The following is a 20675-nucleotide window of genomic DNA, read 5'->3' as shown; positions in this document are numbered from 1 at the left end:
ATTTATTTATTTGACAGAGAGAGAGAGATAACGAGAGCAGGAACACAAGCAGGGGGAGTGGGAGAGGGAGAAGCAGGCTTCTTGCTGAGCAGGGAGCCCGATGTGGGACTCGATCCCAGGACCCTGGGATCATGACCTGAGCCGAAGGCAGACGCTTAACGACTGAGCCACCCAGGCGCCCCCGTGAAGTCTTTTTAGAAGACACAAGTTAAAGTGTTAGTAGGAATGTCACTTACAAGTTACTCTTTTCACATGTAAACAGAATTAACATTCAACTAGGAGCTTACATTCATTGAAGCATTGATTTTAGCAATAGTTTCATCGTCTGTTGGAAACTGATATATCTGAACACCGTTGCTAACCAATTCACTCATGAGCTTGATCTTAAACTTCTGTAATTCAGCTTTAGAAATTGCATCTGCTTTGGCAATCACTGGTATAATGTTCACCTATTGACAATAAAGAAAAACAAAATCTCATAATTGAGGATTTATTTTTTAACTCTGTAGTTTTTGCATTCAAAACCACTCAGTCTCTGACAAACTTCCTTAACCTAGATCAGGGGATGAATAAACTATGGGCCAGCTCATTGTCTGTTAATATAAATATTTACTAGAACACAGCTACACCCATTCATTTACATATTATCCAGAGCCACTTTCATTCTCCAATAGCTGAGATAAGTAGTTACATCAGAGACCATATGGCCTATAAAGCCTAAAGTATTTACTACCTAGTTCTTCACAGAAAAAGCTTGCCAACTCCTAACCCAGATCATCGCTGGCTGTCACTACCACCATATTCCCCTACACAATCATTCCTACAGATGCTGGCCTTAATAGTAACTGCTTTTAAAAAGCAGAGTTCTCATAAGATTAATCTTACATTTGAATTTAGGGTTAGAAATCTTATATTTTCTTCTCTTTCTCAAAGTCTCTTATAATTTTATCACATAAAATTGAGGTACGAAGCGGGGAGCCGTGATTCGGCGGGCAGATATCGGAGGATAAACGGCACTGGGAGGGTGCCTGGCCATGGGGATCCTACACCGCCGGTGAGTGACAGCCTCGCGCGATGCGGACGGGCACAGACTCGCAGACCGGTAGCAGCGGGGAAAGGACTTTAGGGCAGCCCCTGGGGTGGAAACCCGGAGTGGCGGGGTCGCACCTGCGAACTGCAGCTCCTGGGGCGGAAACCCGGAGTGGTGGGGTCACGCGCCCGCGAACTGGGAGCAGCTGGCGGTTTTGGAAGCACAAAGGGCAGAGACATGCTCCGACCTGGAGGCAGGACTGAGAGTGCTGCGGAGAGGCACACAACCCAGGACGCTGCAGTTTATAGCAGCACGGACAGAAACGGAGACAGTGTGGCCTGGAGAGCTCACTGAAGAACAGACTGCGATCTCTCTGCTCTGAGGCAGAGGGTTGGAAACGGTCTCGTCTGCTCTGACTCACGGAAGAGACACGGAAAGCCGCCAGGGAAAGGTGCCAGAGAACAAAAGCCCCAAAGACTGATTCCCACTGAGCCCATCCCCTGCCACAGGGGCACAGGGCAACTCCGCCCAAACGGGGTTGCCTGAGTAACAGCGCAGCAGGCCCCTCCCCCAGAAGACAGGCTGGGAAAACAAGAGGCCAGCAACCCTAAGGTCCCAAGAAAACAGGTGCATCTTGCTTGGGTTCTGGTCAATAATTTGGACTCTATACATTCCCTCAAACACCCATCAACAGAATGACTAGGAGAAGGAGCCCCCAAAACAGAAAAGACTCAGAGATTATGACTTATGCTGCAGATTTACAAATGGATGCAGACATAACCAAGATGTAGGAGATGGAATTCAGGCTAGCAATTGTGAAGACAATGGCTAGAATGGAGAAATCAATTAATGGCAACATAGAGTCTCTAAGGGCAGAAATAAAAGGTGAATTGGCAGAACTTAAAAATGCTATCAATGAGATCCAATCCAATCTAGATAATCTAACAGCTAGGGTAACTGAGGCAAAAGAATGAATAAGCGACCTGGAAGACAATATAATAGATAAAAAGGGAAAAACAACTCAGAATCCGTGAAAATAGAATCAGAGAAATAAGTGACACCATGAAGCGTTCGAATGTCAGAATAATTGGAATCCCGGAAGGAGTGGAGAGAGAGAGAGGACTAGAAGATGTATTTGAGCAAATCATAGCTGAGAACTTCCCTAATCTGGGGAATGAAACAAACATTCGTGTCCTAGAGGCAGAGCGGACCCCTCCTAAGATTAAGGAAAACAGGCCAACACCCTAGCATGTAATAGTAAAATTTGCAAATCTTAGAACCAAGGAACCCATCTTAAGGGCAGTTGGGGGAAGAGATTCCTTACGTACAGAGGGAGGAACATCAGAATAACGTCAGACCTATCCACAGAGACCTGGCAAGCCAGAAAGGCCTGGCAAGACATATTCAGGGTACTAAATGAGAACATGCAGCCAAGAATACTTTATCCGGCAAGGCTTTCATTTAGAATGGATGGAGAGATGCAGAGCTTCCATGACCGGCAGAAACTGAAAGAATATGTGACCACTAAGCCAGCCCTGCAAGAAATATTAAGGGGGGTTCTATAAAAGGAGAAAGACCCCAAGAGTGATATACAACAGAAATTTACAGGGACAATCTATAAAAACAATGTCTTCACAGGCAACATGATGACAATTAATTCATATCTTTCAATAATCACTTTCAACGAAAATGGCCTAAATGCTCCCATAAAACGGCACAGGGTTGCAGATTGGCTAAAAAGACAGGACCCATCCATATGCTGTCTACAAGAGACTCATTTTGAACCTAAAGATACATCCAGACTGAAAGTGAAGGGATGGAGATCCATCTTCCATGCCAGCGGACCTCAAAAGAAAGCTGGGGTAGCAATTCTTATACCAGACAAATTAGATTTTAAACTAAAGTCTGTAATAAGAGACACAGAAGGACACTATATCATTCTGAAAGGGTCTAACCAACAAGAAGATCTAATAATTGTAAATATCTATGCCCCCAACGTGGGAGCAGCCATCTACATAAGCCAACTGTTAACCAAAATAAAGAGTCGTATTGAGAACAATACGTTAATTGTAGGAGACCTCAATACTCCACTCTCAGCAATGGACGGATCATCTAAGCAGAAAATCAACAAGGAAACAAGAGCTTTGAATGATACATTGGACCAGATGGACCTCATAGATATTTACAGAACATTCCACACTAAAACAACACAATACTCATTCTTCTCGAGCGCACATGGAACTTTCTCCAGGATAGACCATATACTTGGTCACAAATCAGGTCTCAACCGATACCAAAAGATTGAGATCATTCCCTGCATATTCTCAGACCACAATGCTCTAAAACTGGAACTCAATCACAAGAAAAAATTTGGCAGAAATTCAAACACTTGGAAGCTAAAGACCACTCTGCTCAAGAATGTTTGGGTCAACCAGGAAATCAAAGAAGAACTTAAACAATTCATGGAAATCAATGAGAACAAAAACACATCGGTCCAAAACCTATGGGATACTGCAAGGGCGGTCCTAAGGGGGAAATACATAGCCATCCAAGCCTCACTCAAAAAAACAGAAAAATCCCAAATTGACCAACTAACTCTACACCTTAAAGAACTAGACAAAAAGCAACAAACGACGCCTAAGCCACGCATTAGAAGAGAAACAGTTAAAATTAGAGCAGAAATCAATGAATTAGAAACCAGAAACACAGTAGATCAGATCAACGAAACTAGAAGTTGGTTCTTTGAAAGAATTAGTAAGATCGATAAACCACTGGCCAGACTTGTCCAAAAGAAAAGAGAAAGGACCCAAATTAATAAAATTATGAATGAAAGGGGAGAGATCACCACTAACACCAAGGAAATAGAAACAATTATTAGAAATTATTATCAACAACTATATGCCAATAAACTGAGCAATCTGGATGAAATGGAGGCCTTCCTGGAAACCTATAAGCTGCCAAGACTGAAACAGGAAGAAATTGACAACCTGAATAGGCCAATAACAACCAGTAATGAGATGGAAGCAGGGATCAAAAACCTCCCCAAACACAAGAGTCCAGGGCCTGATGGATTCCCTGGGGAATTCTACCAAACATTCAAAGAAGAAATAATAGCTATTCTACTGAAGCTGTTTCAAAAAATAGAAACAGAAGGAAAACTTCCAAACTCATTCTATGAGGCCAGCATTACCTTAATCCCCAAACCAGGCAAAGACCCCATCAAAAAGGAGAATTTCAGACCGATATCCCTGATGAATATGGATTCCAAAATCCTCAACAAAATCCTAGCTAATAGGATCCAACAATACATTAAAAGGATCATCCACCACGACCAAGTGGGATTTATCCCCGGGATGCAAGGGTGGTTCAACATTCGCAAATCAATCAATGTGATAGAACACATTAAGAAGAGGAGGGAGAAGAACCATATGGGCCTCTCAATTGATGCAGAAAAAGCACTTGACAAAATACAACGTCCTTTCCTGATTAAAACTCTCCAGAGTATAGGGATAGAGGGAACATTCCTCAAGCTCATAAAATCCATCTATGAAAAACCCACAGCGAATATCCTCAATGGGGAAAAGCTGAGAGCCTTTCCCTTAAGATCAGGAACACATCAAGGATGCCCACTCTCGCCACTGTTGTCCAACATAGTACTAGAAGCCCTAGCAACAGCAATCAGACAACAAAAAGAAATAAAAGGTATTCAAATTGGCAAAGAAGAAGTCAAACTCTCTCTCTTCGCAGACAACATGATACTTTATGTGGAAAACCCAAAACACTCCACCCCCAAATTACTAGAACTCATCCAGCAATTCAGTAATATAGCAGGATACAAAATCAATGCACAGAAATCAGTTTCTTCCTTTCTTTTTTTTTTTTTTAAGATTTTATTTATTTATTTATTCGAGAGAGAGAAAGAGAAACAGCATGAGAGGGGAGAGGGTCAGAGGGAGTAGCAGGCTCCCCGCTGAGCCGGGAGTCTGATGTGGGACTCGATCCCAGGACTCCAGGATCATGACCTGAGCCGAAGGCAGTCACTTAACCAACTGAGCCACCCAGGCGCCCACAGTTGCTTTCTTATACACTAACAACGCAACTGTAGAAAGAGAAATTAGAGAAACAATTCCATTTACAACAGCACCAAAAACCATAAGATACCTCGGAATAAACCTAACCAAAGAGGTAAAGGATCTATACTCTAGGAACTACAAAACACTCATGAAAGAAATTGAAGAAGACACAAAAAGATGGAAAAATATTCCATGCTCATGGATCGGAAGAATAAACACTGTTAAAATGTCTATGCTACCCAGAGCAATCTATACCTTCAATGCCATCCCAATCAAAATTCCAATGACATTTTTCAAAGTGCTGGAACAAACAATCCTAAAATTTGTATGGAATCAGAAAAGACCCCGAATCGCCAAGGAAATGCTGAAAAAGAAAAACAAAGCTGGGGGCATCACGTTGCCTGATTTCAAGCTCTATTACAAAGCTGTGATCACCAAGACAGCATGGTACTGGCACAAAAACAGACATATACACCAATGGAACAGAATAGAGAACCCAGATATGGACCCTCAACTCTATGGTCAAATAATCTTTGACAAAGCAGGAAAAAACATGCAATGGAAAAAAGACAGTCTCTTCAATAAATCGTGCTGGGAAAATTGGACAGCCACATGCAGAAGAATGAAACTCGACCATTCTCTAACACCATTCACAAAGATAAACTCAAAGTGGATGGAAGACCTCAATGTGAGACAGGAATCCATCAAAATCCTACAGGAGAACATAGGCAGTAACCTCTTTGACATCGGCCACAGCAACTTCTTTCAAGATACATCTCCAAAAGCTAGTGAAACAAAAGCAAAAATGAACTTTTGGGACTTCATCAAGATAAAAAGCTTCTGCACAGCAAAGGAAACAGTCAACAAAACAAAGAGGCAACCCACAGAATGGGAGAAGATATTTGCAAATGACACTGCAGATAAAGGGCTGGTATCCAAGATCTATAAAGAACTTCTCAAACTCAACACCCAAAAAACAAATAATCAAGTCAAAAAGTGGGCAGAAGAGATGAACAGACACTTCTCTGAAGAAGACATACAAATGGCTAACAGACACATGAAAAAATGTTCATCATCATTAGCCATCAGGGAAATCCAAATCAAAACCACACTGAGATACCACCTTACACCAGTTAGAATGGCCAAAATGGACAGGGAAAGAAACAACAAATGTTGGAGAGGTTGTGGAGAAAGGGGAACCCTCTTACACTGTTGGTGGGAATGTAAGTTGGTACAGCCACTTTGGAAAACAGTGTGGAGGTTCCTCAAAAAGTTAAAAATAGAGCTACCCTATGACCCAGCAATCACACTCCTGGGTATTTACGCCAAAGACACAGATGTAGTGAAAAGAAGGGCCATATGCACCCCAATGTTCATAGCAGCAATGTCCGCAATAGCCAAACTGTGGAAAGAGCCGAGACGCCCTTCAACAGATGAATGGATAAAGAAGGTCCATATATACAATATGGAATATGACTCAGCCATCAGAAAAGATGAATACCCAACTTTTACATCAACATGGATGGGACTGGAGGAGATTATGCTAAGTGAAATAAGTCAAGCAGAGAAAGTCAATTATCATATGGTTTCACTTATTTGTGGAACATAAGGAATAACATGGAGGACATTAGGAGAAGGAAGGGAAAAATGGGCAGGGGGAATTGGAGGGAGAGATGAACCATGGGAGACTATGGACCTGAGAAACAAACAGGGTTTTAGAGGGGAGGGGGGAGGGGGGATTGGTTAGCCCGGTGATGGGTATTAAGGAGGTCACGTACTGCATGGAGCACTGGGTGTTATACGAAAACAATGGATCGTGGATCACTACATCAAAAACCAATGATGTGTTGTATGGTGACTAACATAACATAATAAAATTTAAAAAATAAAAAATAAAGAAAGAAAATGAAAAAAAAATAATAATCTAAGCACTAAATAATCAGGGTAATTGATCCCTGGGCAAAACTTTGAAGCAGGCGAGTTTCTTCTTCTGCCTCTCATTTTGGCAGGTCCCCTCCCCAATGACTCCATCCAATCTGCACCCTGTGTGAGAGACTTCTACCTAGATGTTGAAGGAAGGAAATTTTATGAATACCAATTGAAAGTGTTCATGACATTCTCAGCCTTAAAGTCCTATCACTGGCCAGAGAGGAAAAAATGTGGGGTCATAAAGACCAACTTTGCAACATTAGTCCCACAAAAGATTGATGTCTCCGCAAATCTAGGGGTTTGTAGGTTTGTGGGGTTTTTTTGTTTGTTTTTTGGGTTTTTTTGGTTATTTAGTTGGTTTTAGTGAAAAATTTCAAGCTAACTAGTATCAAGAGAGTGAAATATCAATGTAATTTTCAGAATGAAAAGTAAAAATCAATTCTATTCTTAAATTTCTTGCTCTTCTCCAATTTCACACTTACTATGTATATTCGATTTATTAGTCTTATAAATATGCTCCACAGGAGATAAAGATTTTTTCATCTACCCATGAAAACTTACCAGCTTTCATGCTAAATTATAGTACATAAAAATTTGATGCCAAGTTCTTGGTTTCATTATATACTTAGACTGTCAATAAATTATGCCAAGTTAATAACTTATAATTGCTTCCACAATAAATAGCAAAACCACGCTGTAGTGTAAGTGTCTGACATTAAGCTTTTGATTGTCAAGGTACTCATTTCAAAGACATCCATGTCGAATAAACATATTGCCAGCCGTATGACACAGCTACTAGCAAATGAATAAGGCACAAAGCCACCCCCACCCATAACATTCCCCTTTTAAAAAACCTGGGTGACCTGGATAACTGACCACTTGAGCATGCCCTAATCCCACTCTTATGCTTTAAATCTGCCGACAAAGAGTGAACTTATGAAACCCTAGACACCCAACCCTCAACCCTAATAAAGGCAGAGCCCAGGTTCACACTCGACCTCATTGTGTGGCCCTTCAGCATGCTATGTACCCTCCAGGACCTGTAAGTAATATAGACCTTGTTCTTCAAAGTTCCCTGATGGTATCTGCCTGAAGTGTATCCTAAGATTGTAGTAAGAGCCACAAGGGCTGGGTCCAGCCATGACACTGGCCCTGGGGAGGATGTCTGTGGGGCTTGCTATGAATAATATAGTTGCGGGGACTACCTCAGGCATTCCTAGCCAAGAATATCACTATAATTAGGCTGGGAGTGTACATCACAGACTGAAAGCTACACTGAAAGCTATACATATGTTTATTTGTATATTAGGGGGAGGGAAAAAGATGTTTTACACTGATGGTAACCTGTCACTGTTTGCATAAGGTAACTTTCATGTCAAGCAGTGGAGTATTCTGCTTTTAGGAACAAAAGACAAGCTATCAATTTAATTAACACTCACATCTGCCCCCAATGTAGGTATTATTCTCCTTAATTTTTTATTTTAGATGTGAGGAAACTGAGGCTCAGGAGACTATAGAAACTTGCCAAAGAACACAAAGCTATTAAGTGACAGAGCCAGTATTTAAAACCAGCCTCCACTGACACCAAATTCTATGCTGTTTATACAGATTACATCATGTTGCTTCTGTCTAGCTAAGACAAACTTGCACACGCTTGGTTTTATGTGGATTTTATGAGCTTCCATATAATCAGACTCAACTATGAGAATACGGATAAATGGTTATAACATCTGAGCAAATGAGGAGACTATCATGTAAGCTTCATCAAGTTTTTGCTAAAGCCAGAGGACTGTGCAACTAGCCAAAAGTCAATCAATCACAACTTCACTGGCAGCTTTATGCTTTCCATACTGATTTCTATATAGAAAGTAGTACTGGCGAGAATGCCCTTTTTCTTGAATCCTATCTCATAAAATCATTAGGCAGGATAATGAAAGCTGCATTTCTCACACCATCAGAGGTTATGGGAAAACTAGTTTTTTTAGTACAAGATAGAAGTCTTCAACCACCTTTTTACACAGTTTAAAAAAAAAAAAAGGTAAGTTAATTTGTAGATATTATTTTTTTATAGCTCCCTGAATTTATATATCACTCCTTGGCTCAGAAATTCAAAAATAGGTTTTCTTGGTATGGTTCAAATTAAAACATAATTTATTATAACACATGATGAAACATTAGACCTTAATCTTTGTCAACGAACTTCTTCTCACCAGCGTCATAAAGTAAAATTAGTGTCAAATAAATTCTGCCATGCAATTTAATCACTTAAAAAAGGACTTAAGTTTTGTTAATGTATTTTCTTTGCAGCGCATCTTCCAAACTGAATTTCTCTGGAAAATAACCTAAGATTGAAACTTATCAAATGTTTTAAAAATGCACAGAATAAAAATTAAAATACATATACATATTGTAAAGGTATTTAACAGTTCAAAATAAATATTAAAGCATGATAAATTGAGTCCTTTTCCAAGCCCACCTTGCTGTCAAGGCTCTTCATTGTTAAGAGATCCAGTGTCTTCAGAGAGTGACCTGTGGGGGAGATGAAGTAGAGGCACACATGGATGCGAGAATCGTGGTAGTTAAAGAGAGAGCGCTTGATCTTCAGCTCCTCTTGGAGATAGGCCTCAAACTGAGCATCTATGTAGTCAACTATCGGTTGGTAGCTGAAAAAATAAATATTTAAGTATTTAATACAATATATTTACTCTACCTTAGTAAGGTATTTCTGTAATTCTAAGGTGTGAGATCTATATTTTTACCAATTAATAAACAGCTACTATCTTTGCTAAACAGAGAACTTTAGTAATAAAACAAATTTCACAGAATATGCATGCACAGATAGTACTTCAAAACCATCAGTATAACCTGTACTTTAAATTGCTTTATAGAAACTGAATGAATGTACCTGGAGTCATTCTCACATTCATTCATACACTGCTCCCCTTTCTGATAAGGGTTCCCATACTTGTCAGACTGCTGAATGAGGCCAGGCACTTAACTATAACCAAACTGGACATATTATTTAACTGAGAAAAGGCATGAGTATTAATAACTTAAAAGATATTTAAGTCAAATTCTATGACTCCTTGCTTCTTAAATCTGATTCATAAGGCATGAAGAACAGCAACAAAGTAAGGAGGAAAGGTGTACATCAAATGGAAAGTAACTAGTAATGCAGGCATGATTTTATCTTTGTTTAATTATAAACAAAGGAAAGGCACACACACTCTGTGCTCTGCGTCCTTGCTTAGATCACTTCTCCTCCTGGCATGCCATTTTCCCACTAGCTATTTCATTCTATTCATCTTTCAAGATGCAAATCATATCACACTGCATGTGCATGGGCATTCAACTTAGTTTGTGAATGTTCCGCTTCATTCTGATATATTAAAAACTGTCTACACAATTCAACTTTCTACTCTTAACTATTCTTATTAAGTAAATCTGGCTGTCCAAGTGAAAATAATAGCAAATAGTTCCTCTATCAAATTCCGTGGACACATAATTATCTTTGTAGCCCAAATGGAGCAGTACTTTGTGCAGCTGAGGTACTCAATAGGTGTGCATAGAACTGAATTCTTCCATAAAGTTGCCTGATCCTTCTAGTCCTTAAGGATCATCACCTCTTTTAATGTCATGGAATACCTTATTCTTCCCATGCAGATGGTAAACAATGTGAGGACAGGGACAGTATCTTATACTTCTTTGTTCTCCATGACACCTAGCATGTACTTTGAACATTATGAGAGAGAGTATTAGGAACACGAGTATTCACTATCAGGAACACTATCCTTGGGAAACTTGTCTAAATGTGATCCAACATGATTCCCTCCCCAAAATAATAAAATAGTAAAACTTAATCTGTAAGTACATATTTAACATAAAAAAAATCCAAAGAAGCGTTTATTAATGACCTGAAAGAGATCAGTAACATGACCCATTTTATGACCTAATAGCCATAAACGGTCCTCTACCTGACTGTGCTGCATTACACTTGTCATAAATGAAGACCAAAACATTTTCTGCTAAATAAATAGCATACCATTAGGAGTTCTTCCATAGTAATTTGCCCTAGGTTTCCATTTCTAATACACTGCATACTCAGTCTTCCAATGAAACAAAAGACAATGGCTTAAAATATAAAAACCACCTCCTTAAAAACCTCCAAGTATTCATAAAGTGATAAGGAATTAACCAGGTCAAAATTGAAGAGAGACAATGAGATACCGCCTCACACCAGTCAGAATGGCTAGAATTAACAAGTCAGGAAATGACAGATGTTGGTGAGGATGCAGAGAAAGGGGAACCCTCCTACGCTGTTGGTGGGAATGCAAGCTGGTGCAGCCACTCTGGAAAACAGTATGGAGGTTCCTTAAAAAGTTTAAAATAGAGCTACCCTACAACCCAGCAATTGCACTACTGGGTATTTACCCCAAAGATACAAATGTAGTAATCCGAAGGGGTATGTACACCTCAATGTTTATAGCAGCAATGTCTACAATAGCCAAACTATGGAAAGAGCCAAGATGTCCATCAACAGATGAATGGATAAAGAAGATGTGGTATATATACACAATGGAATATTATGCAGCCATCAAAAAAACCCCAAAATCTTGCCATTTGCAACGACATGGATGGAACTAGAGGGTATTATGCTAAGCAAAATAAGTCAATCAGAGAAAGACAAGTATCATATGATCTCACTGATAGGAGGAATCTGAGAAACAAGACAGAGGATCATAGGGGAAGGGAGGAAAAAATGAAACAAGATGAAACCGAGAGGAAGACAAACCATAAGAGACTCTTAATCTCAGGAAACAAACTGAGGGTTGCTGGAGTGGTGGGGGGTGGGAGGGATGGGGTGGCTGGGTGATGGACACTGGGGAGGGTATGTGCTATGGTGAGTGCTGTGAATTATGTAAGACTGATGAATCACAGACCTGTACCTCTAAAACAAATAATACATTATATGTTAAAAAAAAAAAAAAAGTAAGAAGGGAAATATGAAAGAGGGAAATCGAAGGGGGAGACGAACCATGAGAGATTATGGACTCTGAGAAACAAACTGAGGGTTCTAGAGGGGAGGGGGTGGGGGATGGGTTAGCTTGGTGATGGGTATTAAAGAGGGCACGTTCTGCATGGAGCACTGGGTGTTATACGCAAACAATGAATCATGGAACACTACATCAAAAACTAATGATGTAATGTATGGTGACTAACATAACATAAAATAAAATTTAAAAAAATTGAAGAGAGAGTGGAGCCTGAGAGAGGTGAGCAGAGGACTACAGGAGGGGTCAGTAAATGGGTCAAGTCCAGATGATGCCTGTATCACACAGCTCTGTTCACAGGTGTATGTATTGCCTATGGCTCCTTTGTGCTACAATGGCTGAGTTGAGTAGTTTGGACAGAAAACATAAGTCCCGCAAAGTCTGAAATATTTACTATCTGGCACTTTACAGAAAGAGTTTACTAACCCCTGCACTAAAAGCATCAGTGCTAGTTTCGTCCTGAGGCCACTTGTCAATCTAGTTCTTGAGCTTCACTTCTGAAGGACTCACAGGACAAGAAGGAAAAAATCAAAGCCCAGGGCCCACACAGGTAGGAATCTATTAAGAAACTGAATTGAGATCCTAAAAGCCACACCTTCAGGGTAAGAATGAACTAGAAATTAACCTACAATTCCTCCCCTCTCCCCAAGTTTCTATAGGAAAGGTTGCCCTGGCACTAAATGAAGCAGGGAAAATAAAAGGGGAAAAAAAAGTCCTTGAGAACTTGAAGCCACAGGTCTGCTCTCACACATATCCACAGCCCAGGTTCACAATGCCTCTTTGATGCTGAGAACCCTGAGCCATGAAATGAGTGTAAGGATCCTCAGAGTATTAAAGCCAACAGGGGCCTAACATAAGCATATCCAAATCTGTTCAAAGGAAGACAACTTCATCTTAGACTCAAAGTATCTCTGCAAAAACTTTTCCAAAGACCATGAGAACTATATTAAAAAAATAACCAAGCATATAAGAAAAAAAGCACAATGAATGAGAACCAAAGGAAAAAAACAAACATCAGTAAGTAATGCATAAGGCTGAGAATCAATGAGAAATTAGAGCAAATTAGATCAAAACCCAAAGACAGGTAATTATAGGTGTAAGAGCAGAAATAAGTAGGAAAAAAAACAATATAAAATTGAGAGGACAAATAATAAAGCCAAATTTTGAAAAAAAACAGACCAACAAAGCTTTGTTGAGACTGATCAAAGGAAAACGAGCACAAATAACCAGAATCAGAAAAGGAAATGCACGGGGCGCCTGGGTGGCTCAGTCGTTAAGCGTCTGCCTTCAGCTCAGGTCATGATCCCAGGGTCCTGGGATCGAGCCCCGCATCGGGCTCCCTGCTCCGCGGGAAGCCTGCTTCTCCCTCTCACACTCCCCTTGCTTGTGTTGCCTCTCTCTCTGTCAAATAAATAAATAAATAAATAAATAAATAAAAATTAAAAAAAAAAAAAAAAAAGAAAAGGAAATGCAGATATCATCACAGATGATGTAAACAATAAAAAGATATTAGGAATATATTATCAAATATTTTAAGTAAATATCTTTGAAAATTTGGATGAAATGGACAGATTCTTGGAACACTGTAGTATTCCAACTGTCTCTAGAAACTACTCTAAATTGGCCTATAATCATTAAAGAACATTAGTTAGTAATTAAAAACCTCAGAAAACTCCAGACCGAGATGGTTTTATTAGTGAGTTCCACCAATCACTTCAGGGAAAAATAACTCTAATTTTATGCATAATATAAAAAGAATACAAAATGATATTCAAGATTGAAGGCTAATTTACCAATGAAAAATCAGTTACTAAAATTCATCTTGTTAAAGATTAAAGAAGAAAATGTACAATCTTCTCTACAGAATGCAAAAACAAAAAATATCTGATAATATTTTTCATGATAAAAAATAAAACTCTACTAGTAATACAATGGAACTTCCTCATTCCAACTTAAAAAAAAAAAGCAAGCAAGCAAGCATAATAAATGGTAAAAATAAAGCTTTCCCTTTGCATCACGACATGCCAAAGATACCCACTAATACCACTGACTATCCAACATAATACTGTAAGTCCTACCCAGTGCAGTCAGGTTTTAAAAATGGAAGAAAGAAAAATTAAAACTGTCTTCAGCCATAATGAAGTAACCGGGACTGGATTTACTCTCCCACTATGAACAACTAGAAACTTGGATAAAATACACGAAAAAGGCTTTCAGACATTGGACAACAGGCAGTATAAAACTGTGTTCACTGAGAAAGGAAATAAATGAGGAAAGCTTTTTGATTCTCCCAGCTTACTGCCTGAAGACAAGTTTCCAGGGCACAGCACAAAAGAGCACAGAGCCTGGCGGACTCACCAAGTTGAGGAGACAGAAACAGGAGTTCAAGGAGGCCAAGGCAACTAGAATTTGTAGGCAAGAACACTGAATAGAAGGCAGCTGCACCAACAGAAGTGCTAATGATCTAGACAGACAGCGCTTCCCTCCAGTCTGTGGTGAAGCACTAATCTGCATATACATGTGAGGAAAGAACCCAAGACTATGGATATTTCCTATGTTATAATCATGGTGGTAGTTACAAAACTATGTATTTGTCAAAATTAACTGAATTGTACACTTAAAAAAAAAAGTGCATTTTATTCTGTGTAAATTATACATCAATAAAACTTATTTATTTTTTTACAAGATTTTATTTATTTATTTGACAGAGAGAGACACAGTGAAAGAGGGAATACAAGCAGGGGGAGTGGGAGAGGGAGAAGCAGGCTTCCCACCGAGCAGGGAGCCCAATGTGGGGCTCGATCCCAGGACCCTGGGATCATGATCTGAGCCGAAGACAGACGCTTAATGACTGAGCCATCCAGGCGCCCCAATAAAACTTATTTTAAAAGAAACAAAAGAACTGAAAAAAATATATAAATGTCATTATTCATAGATTACACTATTATACATACATAGAAAATCTACACAAATTTAGAGATGAATTGCTGGAATTAATCAGAGAATTTACAAAAGTCACTGTATGCAAAATCAATTATATTTCTATACACCAAATAGAAAATGAAGTATTTCTAAAAGATATCATCTATGAGAGCATCAAATACACCAAATATCTAATAATAAATTTAAGTAAAGCTGTATAAGATCACTACATTGAAAACTATAAGGAAATTATGAAGATTTAAAGCAACATGTCACAGGCCTTTGACTCTACCACTAATCTGCTTCTTCAAAAGTCCACATAAATATGCTGAAAGGCCAACGTTAAGTCACATAAAGGGAATCAATTATGCAAACTATTTCCCCTCTAAAGCAAACTTTAGGAAATTAAAAAATTACCTCTAACAATGAAAATATATGAATTTCAAAAAGGAAAAAGAACAAGAAGTTATTGCTTAACCCCAAACTATTTCCCTGCTTCATATTTTAAATTTCATACACAGTCTATAATCATTCTTTATAATACCATAGGAGAAAGAATGACATAATATAAAATATAAGTAACAATTTCACTATCAAACTTTTCCTGCAATGCTTAATAATGGACCTGGCTGATTTGCTTAGAATTTCACACACACAAAAATTCATGCACCATGGATTTGGCCATTATATATTTGCCATTGTATGTCTTACTTTTTTCCCCTCAACAAAGTAAGTCCTGCCTCAAAATTAGAACAAATCACTTATTACACACCAAACTGGCATGTGAGGAAATAATTAAAACAATTTCTGTCAAAGTACACATTTCAATAATGTGAGTCAAATTATGCTAAAAAAAATTTAAGACAACTGGATAGAAAAATGTCAATTTGTTAAGAATAAAACATTGCTGATTTATTAAAAAAAAGTTAAAGTCTGGGAAGAAAAGGTATGAATTTCCAGAGTAGAAAACCAAATCATGGCTCATGGGACGAGACAACTGTCTTGAAATAAAACAATTACAATAAGAAAACATGTACCTCTCTTCTTTGTTTATTTGGTCACCAAATCCTACTGTATTCACAATGGTCAATTTCAATCGAACATTACTTTCATGGAGTTCATATGTCTGGGCTTTAAGTCTAACATGTGGGTAAAAATGTGAGGATCCATGGTCTTCAAAATTAGTATTAAACAATGTGTCAATCAGCGTTGATTTTCCAATTCCAGTCTCCCCTGAAAGAAACAAAGGTACATCTTCACAGGTGCAGAGGACAAATGAGAAAAAATAGAACTCTTAGACTGGTTTCAAGGATCCCAAATATTTCAAACATTCCAAATGCTGAAAGATATACAAGTTAAGGCTAGTCCACTGAGTCATTAGCAGAACATAAAAGTGAGTATGTATGCTAAGTTACTCAGAACTCTGAAGAAAGCCCTGAAATGTTTACAGAATAAAAAAGTTTAAAGCAGTACAGCTAAGAAAAACAAAACTGACAGAATTTAAGTAACTGAAAAAAATCTGCAATCATGATCTCAAATTAATAACATGAGCATCATACTGCTTCTAAGAGTGAAGAGAACACAAGGAATATAAAGGAATAATTTAGAGGAAGAGTTTGGCACTTACCCACACAGAGAATATTAAAACAGAAGCCTTGCTGAATGGATCTATTGACCAGCTGATCAGGCAAACTCTCAAAACCAACATGGCCAGACATAGTTAAAGAACGAATATTTTCTTTTTTTTGCTAAAGGAAAACAAAGACAATGGCAATAATTTAAAACAATTATTGTTTTAAATTAAATTAATTAAATTAAAATTTTTAATTAAAATTAAAAACAAAAAACTTACTAAAATAGGATGTAGGCACATTTGAAAGGATAAATATACTTTACCAAAGAAACTAAAGATTTTATGATCATTAGACCTTCACCAAGATACAACTATATTAAGTAAATTTGTGAGAAACCTGTTTCCAGACCCTGAAAACACATACACATTTCTTATTCTCTTCATTCAAATACTTGATTTCCAAAAATTAGGAAAATACTCATGTAAACTATGGCAGTCATTCACGAAATGGAATGTTTAGTTATTATAAATGTTTATGATAAGTATTCAGTAACTTAAATTTTACATTAAAATGTCACATGAAAAAAGTACAATACAAAATTACAGTTTCAGCTCCCAGTAATGGCAGAATAACTTATGTCAGCTGCTAATAACAATTATAATCTATTCTTCCAAGTCAATGGAGTGCAACCAAAGGCCAACAGACACTGGAGGTCTCTTGGGAGTAGGAACCATGTAAAGTGAGATGCACATTTTCTAGGTCTTTCTGAGGGCATACCCCAGTCACTGCTGCTCAAAGACAGACCTCAGGATGGAAGTGGTAGTCTTACTGGGTTGAGAAGTTGGAAATAAGGGCAGGTAGATCAGCTGAAAATTGAAGAAGAAAATTACAGAAAGGAGGGAGTCCAAAATCTGCAAGTGCACTCCCCTCAAATCTCTGGCTGACTGCTGAACTGCACAAGAACAGGGGGAACACAAAGAGCCTAGCAAGGGGGAAATGGAAATTGGAAGGAACTATGTAGAGGTTTCAAGAATGCCATCCTGGGAAGCTTGAATTTTAACTCTGTAAGTTAAAGGGGCTTAATAAACATTTCAGGCTTTCCACCAAAAACCTATATGGACATTTTAGGAGTAAGGATCACATCCCAGGAATCAGAAATGTTCCCTAGCACACAAATGAAATAGACCTGCCCTAACAAAGTGTATAACCAAGGCTCAACATGAACAATGCAAGAAGCTAGTAATTTACTGCCTGCTAGAACCAAGGTCAACACTCTTCAGAAGAAGAAATCAGAATCCAGCACCGCTATGATGTATCATCCACAACATCTACTATACAATAAAAAATTACTACAGAGGAAGAAGCAGAAAAATGTGATTCACGGTCAGGGGGAAAAGTCAACAGAAAAAGATCCACAAATTAACCAGATATTGAATCAGCTGATAAGAACTTTAAAATAACTATGATAAATATGCTGAAGAAGAAAAAATACCCTCTTTTTCTACAGGAAAAGGAGATAGGTATAATGTGTGGCGAATTACCAGAGAGATATGAAAGCTCTCAACAACAAAAGGCAACAAATGGAATTCCTAGAAGGAAAAATGCAACATCTGAAATAAAAAACATATTGAACAGAATTAACAGCAGATCAAACAATGGAAGGAAAGACTTGTTCAATAGTTATATCCAAGTTAAATATCTTTATCAGTCCAAGCCAACCTCTTATAGAAAAGATAAAACTAAGAGAGTCCAAAAAAACTGTGGGACAATATCAAATGGTCTTACATACCTGTAATTGGAATGCCATATAGAAAAGATGGGGAGAGACTGGGGGAGGGAAGGAAATATCCAAGTGACAGTGACTGAAAATTTTCCAATTTTCTAAACATGAACTAAGAGATCCAAGAATTTTAGCAAACTACAAACAGGAAAAATCCACAGCAACCCACAACTAGGCACATTAGAACAAAATGTTTCAAAACAAAGATAAAGAAAAACTTTACGAGCAACCAAATGTGGGGAGACATATTACACACCAGTGAAACATATAAAATGACTACGGGTTTCTCATAAACAACAATGCAAAGCATAAGACAACAGAACATCAATAAAATGCAAAAGAAAAAAAATGACAACCTAGAATTCTATATCCAATGAAAATATCGTTCATAAATGAAAGCCAAAGAAAGACATCTTCAGACCAAAAAAAAAAAAAAAAATCTGACATAATTCACTAAGAGCAGACCTATACTATAAGAAATGTTAAGGGCGCCTGGGTGGCTCAGTCGTTAAGCGTCTGCCTTCGGCTCAGGTCATGATCCCAGGGTCCTGGGATCGAGTCCCACATCGGGCTCCCTGCTCGGCGGGAAGCCTGCTTCTCCCTCTCCCACTCCCCCTGCTGTGTTCCTGCTCTCGCTATCTCTCTCTCTGTCAAATAAATAAATAAAATCTTTAAAAAAAAAAAAAAAAAAAAAAATGTTAAAAGTTATTCAAGAGAAAGGAAAATGACATCATATCTACAAAAAGAAATAAAAATTGCCAGAAAGGTAGAAATGTGGGTAATTGTAAGAGAATTTTTTGGTTAGTTTTAATTTCTTGAAAATATGATTGTTTAAAGCAATAACAACAACAATGTACTGCAGAATTTGTAATCACAGAGAAGCAGAATATATGACAGTGACAGCACAACACATGGGAAAGGAAATGAAGAGCTACTCTTGTAAGGTTTCTATACTATACATGAAGTATTATAATACTGTTTGAAGATATGTGTGATAAATTAAAGCCTACACCAATTACTATTAAAAAAAATAAAAGACCAAAGAGATATAGCCAGTAAGTCAATAGTTAAGGTGAAATGCAATCATAAAAATATTAATCCAAAAGGCATAGAAAAAAGAAAACTGAAAGAACAAATGGGACAAAGAAAATAGCAGCAAACAGGCAGACTTAAACCTAGCCAAATCTATAATTAAATTAAATGTAAATGGTCTAAACCAGTGATATCCAACAGAACTTCCTATGATGGTAGAAGTGTTCTACATCTGAGCTGTGCAACAGGAACCCACTAGCCAGCCACATTCAGATACTGAGGACTTCAAATGTGACTAATCCAACTGAGGAACTGACTTTTAAATTTTATTTAACTGATTTAAATTTAAATAGCCTCATGTGGCTAGTGGCTACCATTCTGGACAATGAATGTCTAAACATTTCAGTTAAAAGAAGGAAATCGTCAGACTGGATAAAAGAGCAAGACTCATCTCTATGCTATCAATATAGTAACTGACAATCTGGTTCTAAAATCTATATGGAAATGTAGGTGATTAAGAACAACTACAACAATTATGCAAAAGAACAAAGTTGAAGGACTTACACTACCTAATGGTAAAGCTACAATCGCCAGGAAGTGTGGTACTGTGACAATCAAATTATCTATTTGTCTGCTTCATCAAAATTAAAAACTTGTGATCATCAAGGAATATGTATATCAGATTGAAAGAAAATATTATATATTTGACATATATACATGACAAAGCACTTATATTCAGAATACATGAAGAATTCAAATGATTTAGTAATAACAATCCAGTTTTTTAAAAAAATGGGTAAAGACTCGAATAGAACTTCACAAAGAAGATAACAAAATAGCCAATGAGCAAATGAGAGAGTACTCAACAGTACTGGTTATTAGGGAAATGTGAATTAAAACTACAGTAAGGTGGGTGCCTGGGTGGCTCAGTCAGTTAAGCGTCTGCCTTCAGCTCGGGTCATGATCCCAGGGTCCTGGGATCGAGCCCCACATTGGGCTCCCTGCTCAATGGGGAGTCTGCTTCTCCCTCTGCCCCCACCATGCTCTCACCCATTCTCTCTCTCTGTTTCTCAAAAATAAATAAAATCTTAAAAAAAAAAAAAACTACAATAAGATATCACTGAACACCCACCAAAACAGCGAAAATTTAAAAATTTAAAAGGCTGATACATTTGCTGGTGTGAAAGCAAAATGCTTTGGAAAGCCACTTTGGATAACAGGTGGGCAGTTGCTTATAAAGTTAAATACACATTATTATACAACCAAAAAACTCTACCTGTAGAT

At 38.0% G+C, this 20675-nt stretch overlaps 1 protein-coding gene across 8 annotated transcripts in view; it reads right to left on the bottom strand.

The window, feature by feature from the left end:
• Window positions 1-20675, bottom strand: part of SEPTIN10 (septin 10) — a 74996-nt gene that overhangs the window by 29217 nt on the left and 25104 nt on the right. For all 8 annotated transcript variants that reach the window (XM_078056672.1, XM_078056671.1, XM_078056675.1 and 5 more), the window contains 4 exons: window positions 16633-16753; window positions 16043-16238; window positions 9509-9695; window positions 288-449 (listed from right to left, as the gene is read on the bottom strand). In XM_078056672.1, the coding sequence (XP_077912798.1) occupies window positions 288-449; window positions 9509-9695; window positions 16043-16238; window positions 16633-16753 (666 nt within the window). The remainder of the gene's footprint in view (window positions 1-287; window positions 450-9508; window positions 9696-16042; window positions 16239-16632; window positions 16754-20675) is intronic.

This window comes from Halichoerus grypus, chromosome 10, assembly GCF_964656455.1.
Source record: "Halichoerus grypus chromosome 10, mHalGry1.hap1.1, whole genome shotgun sequence".
Lineage (NCBI taxonomy): Eukaryota > Metazoa > Chordata > Mammalia > Carnivora > Phocidae > Halichoerus > Halichoerus grypus.
The sequence above is the reverse complement of the archived record's forward strand: the minus strand, read 5'-3'. Positions and strand labels throughout refer to the sequence as shown.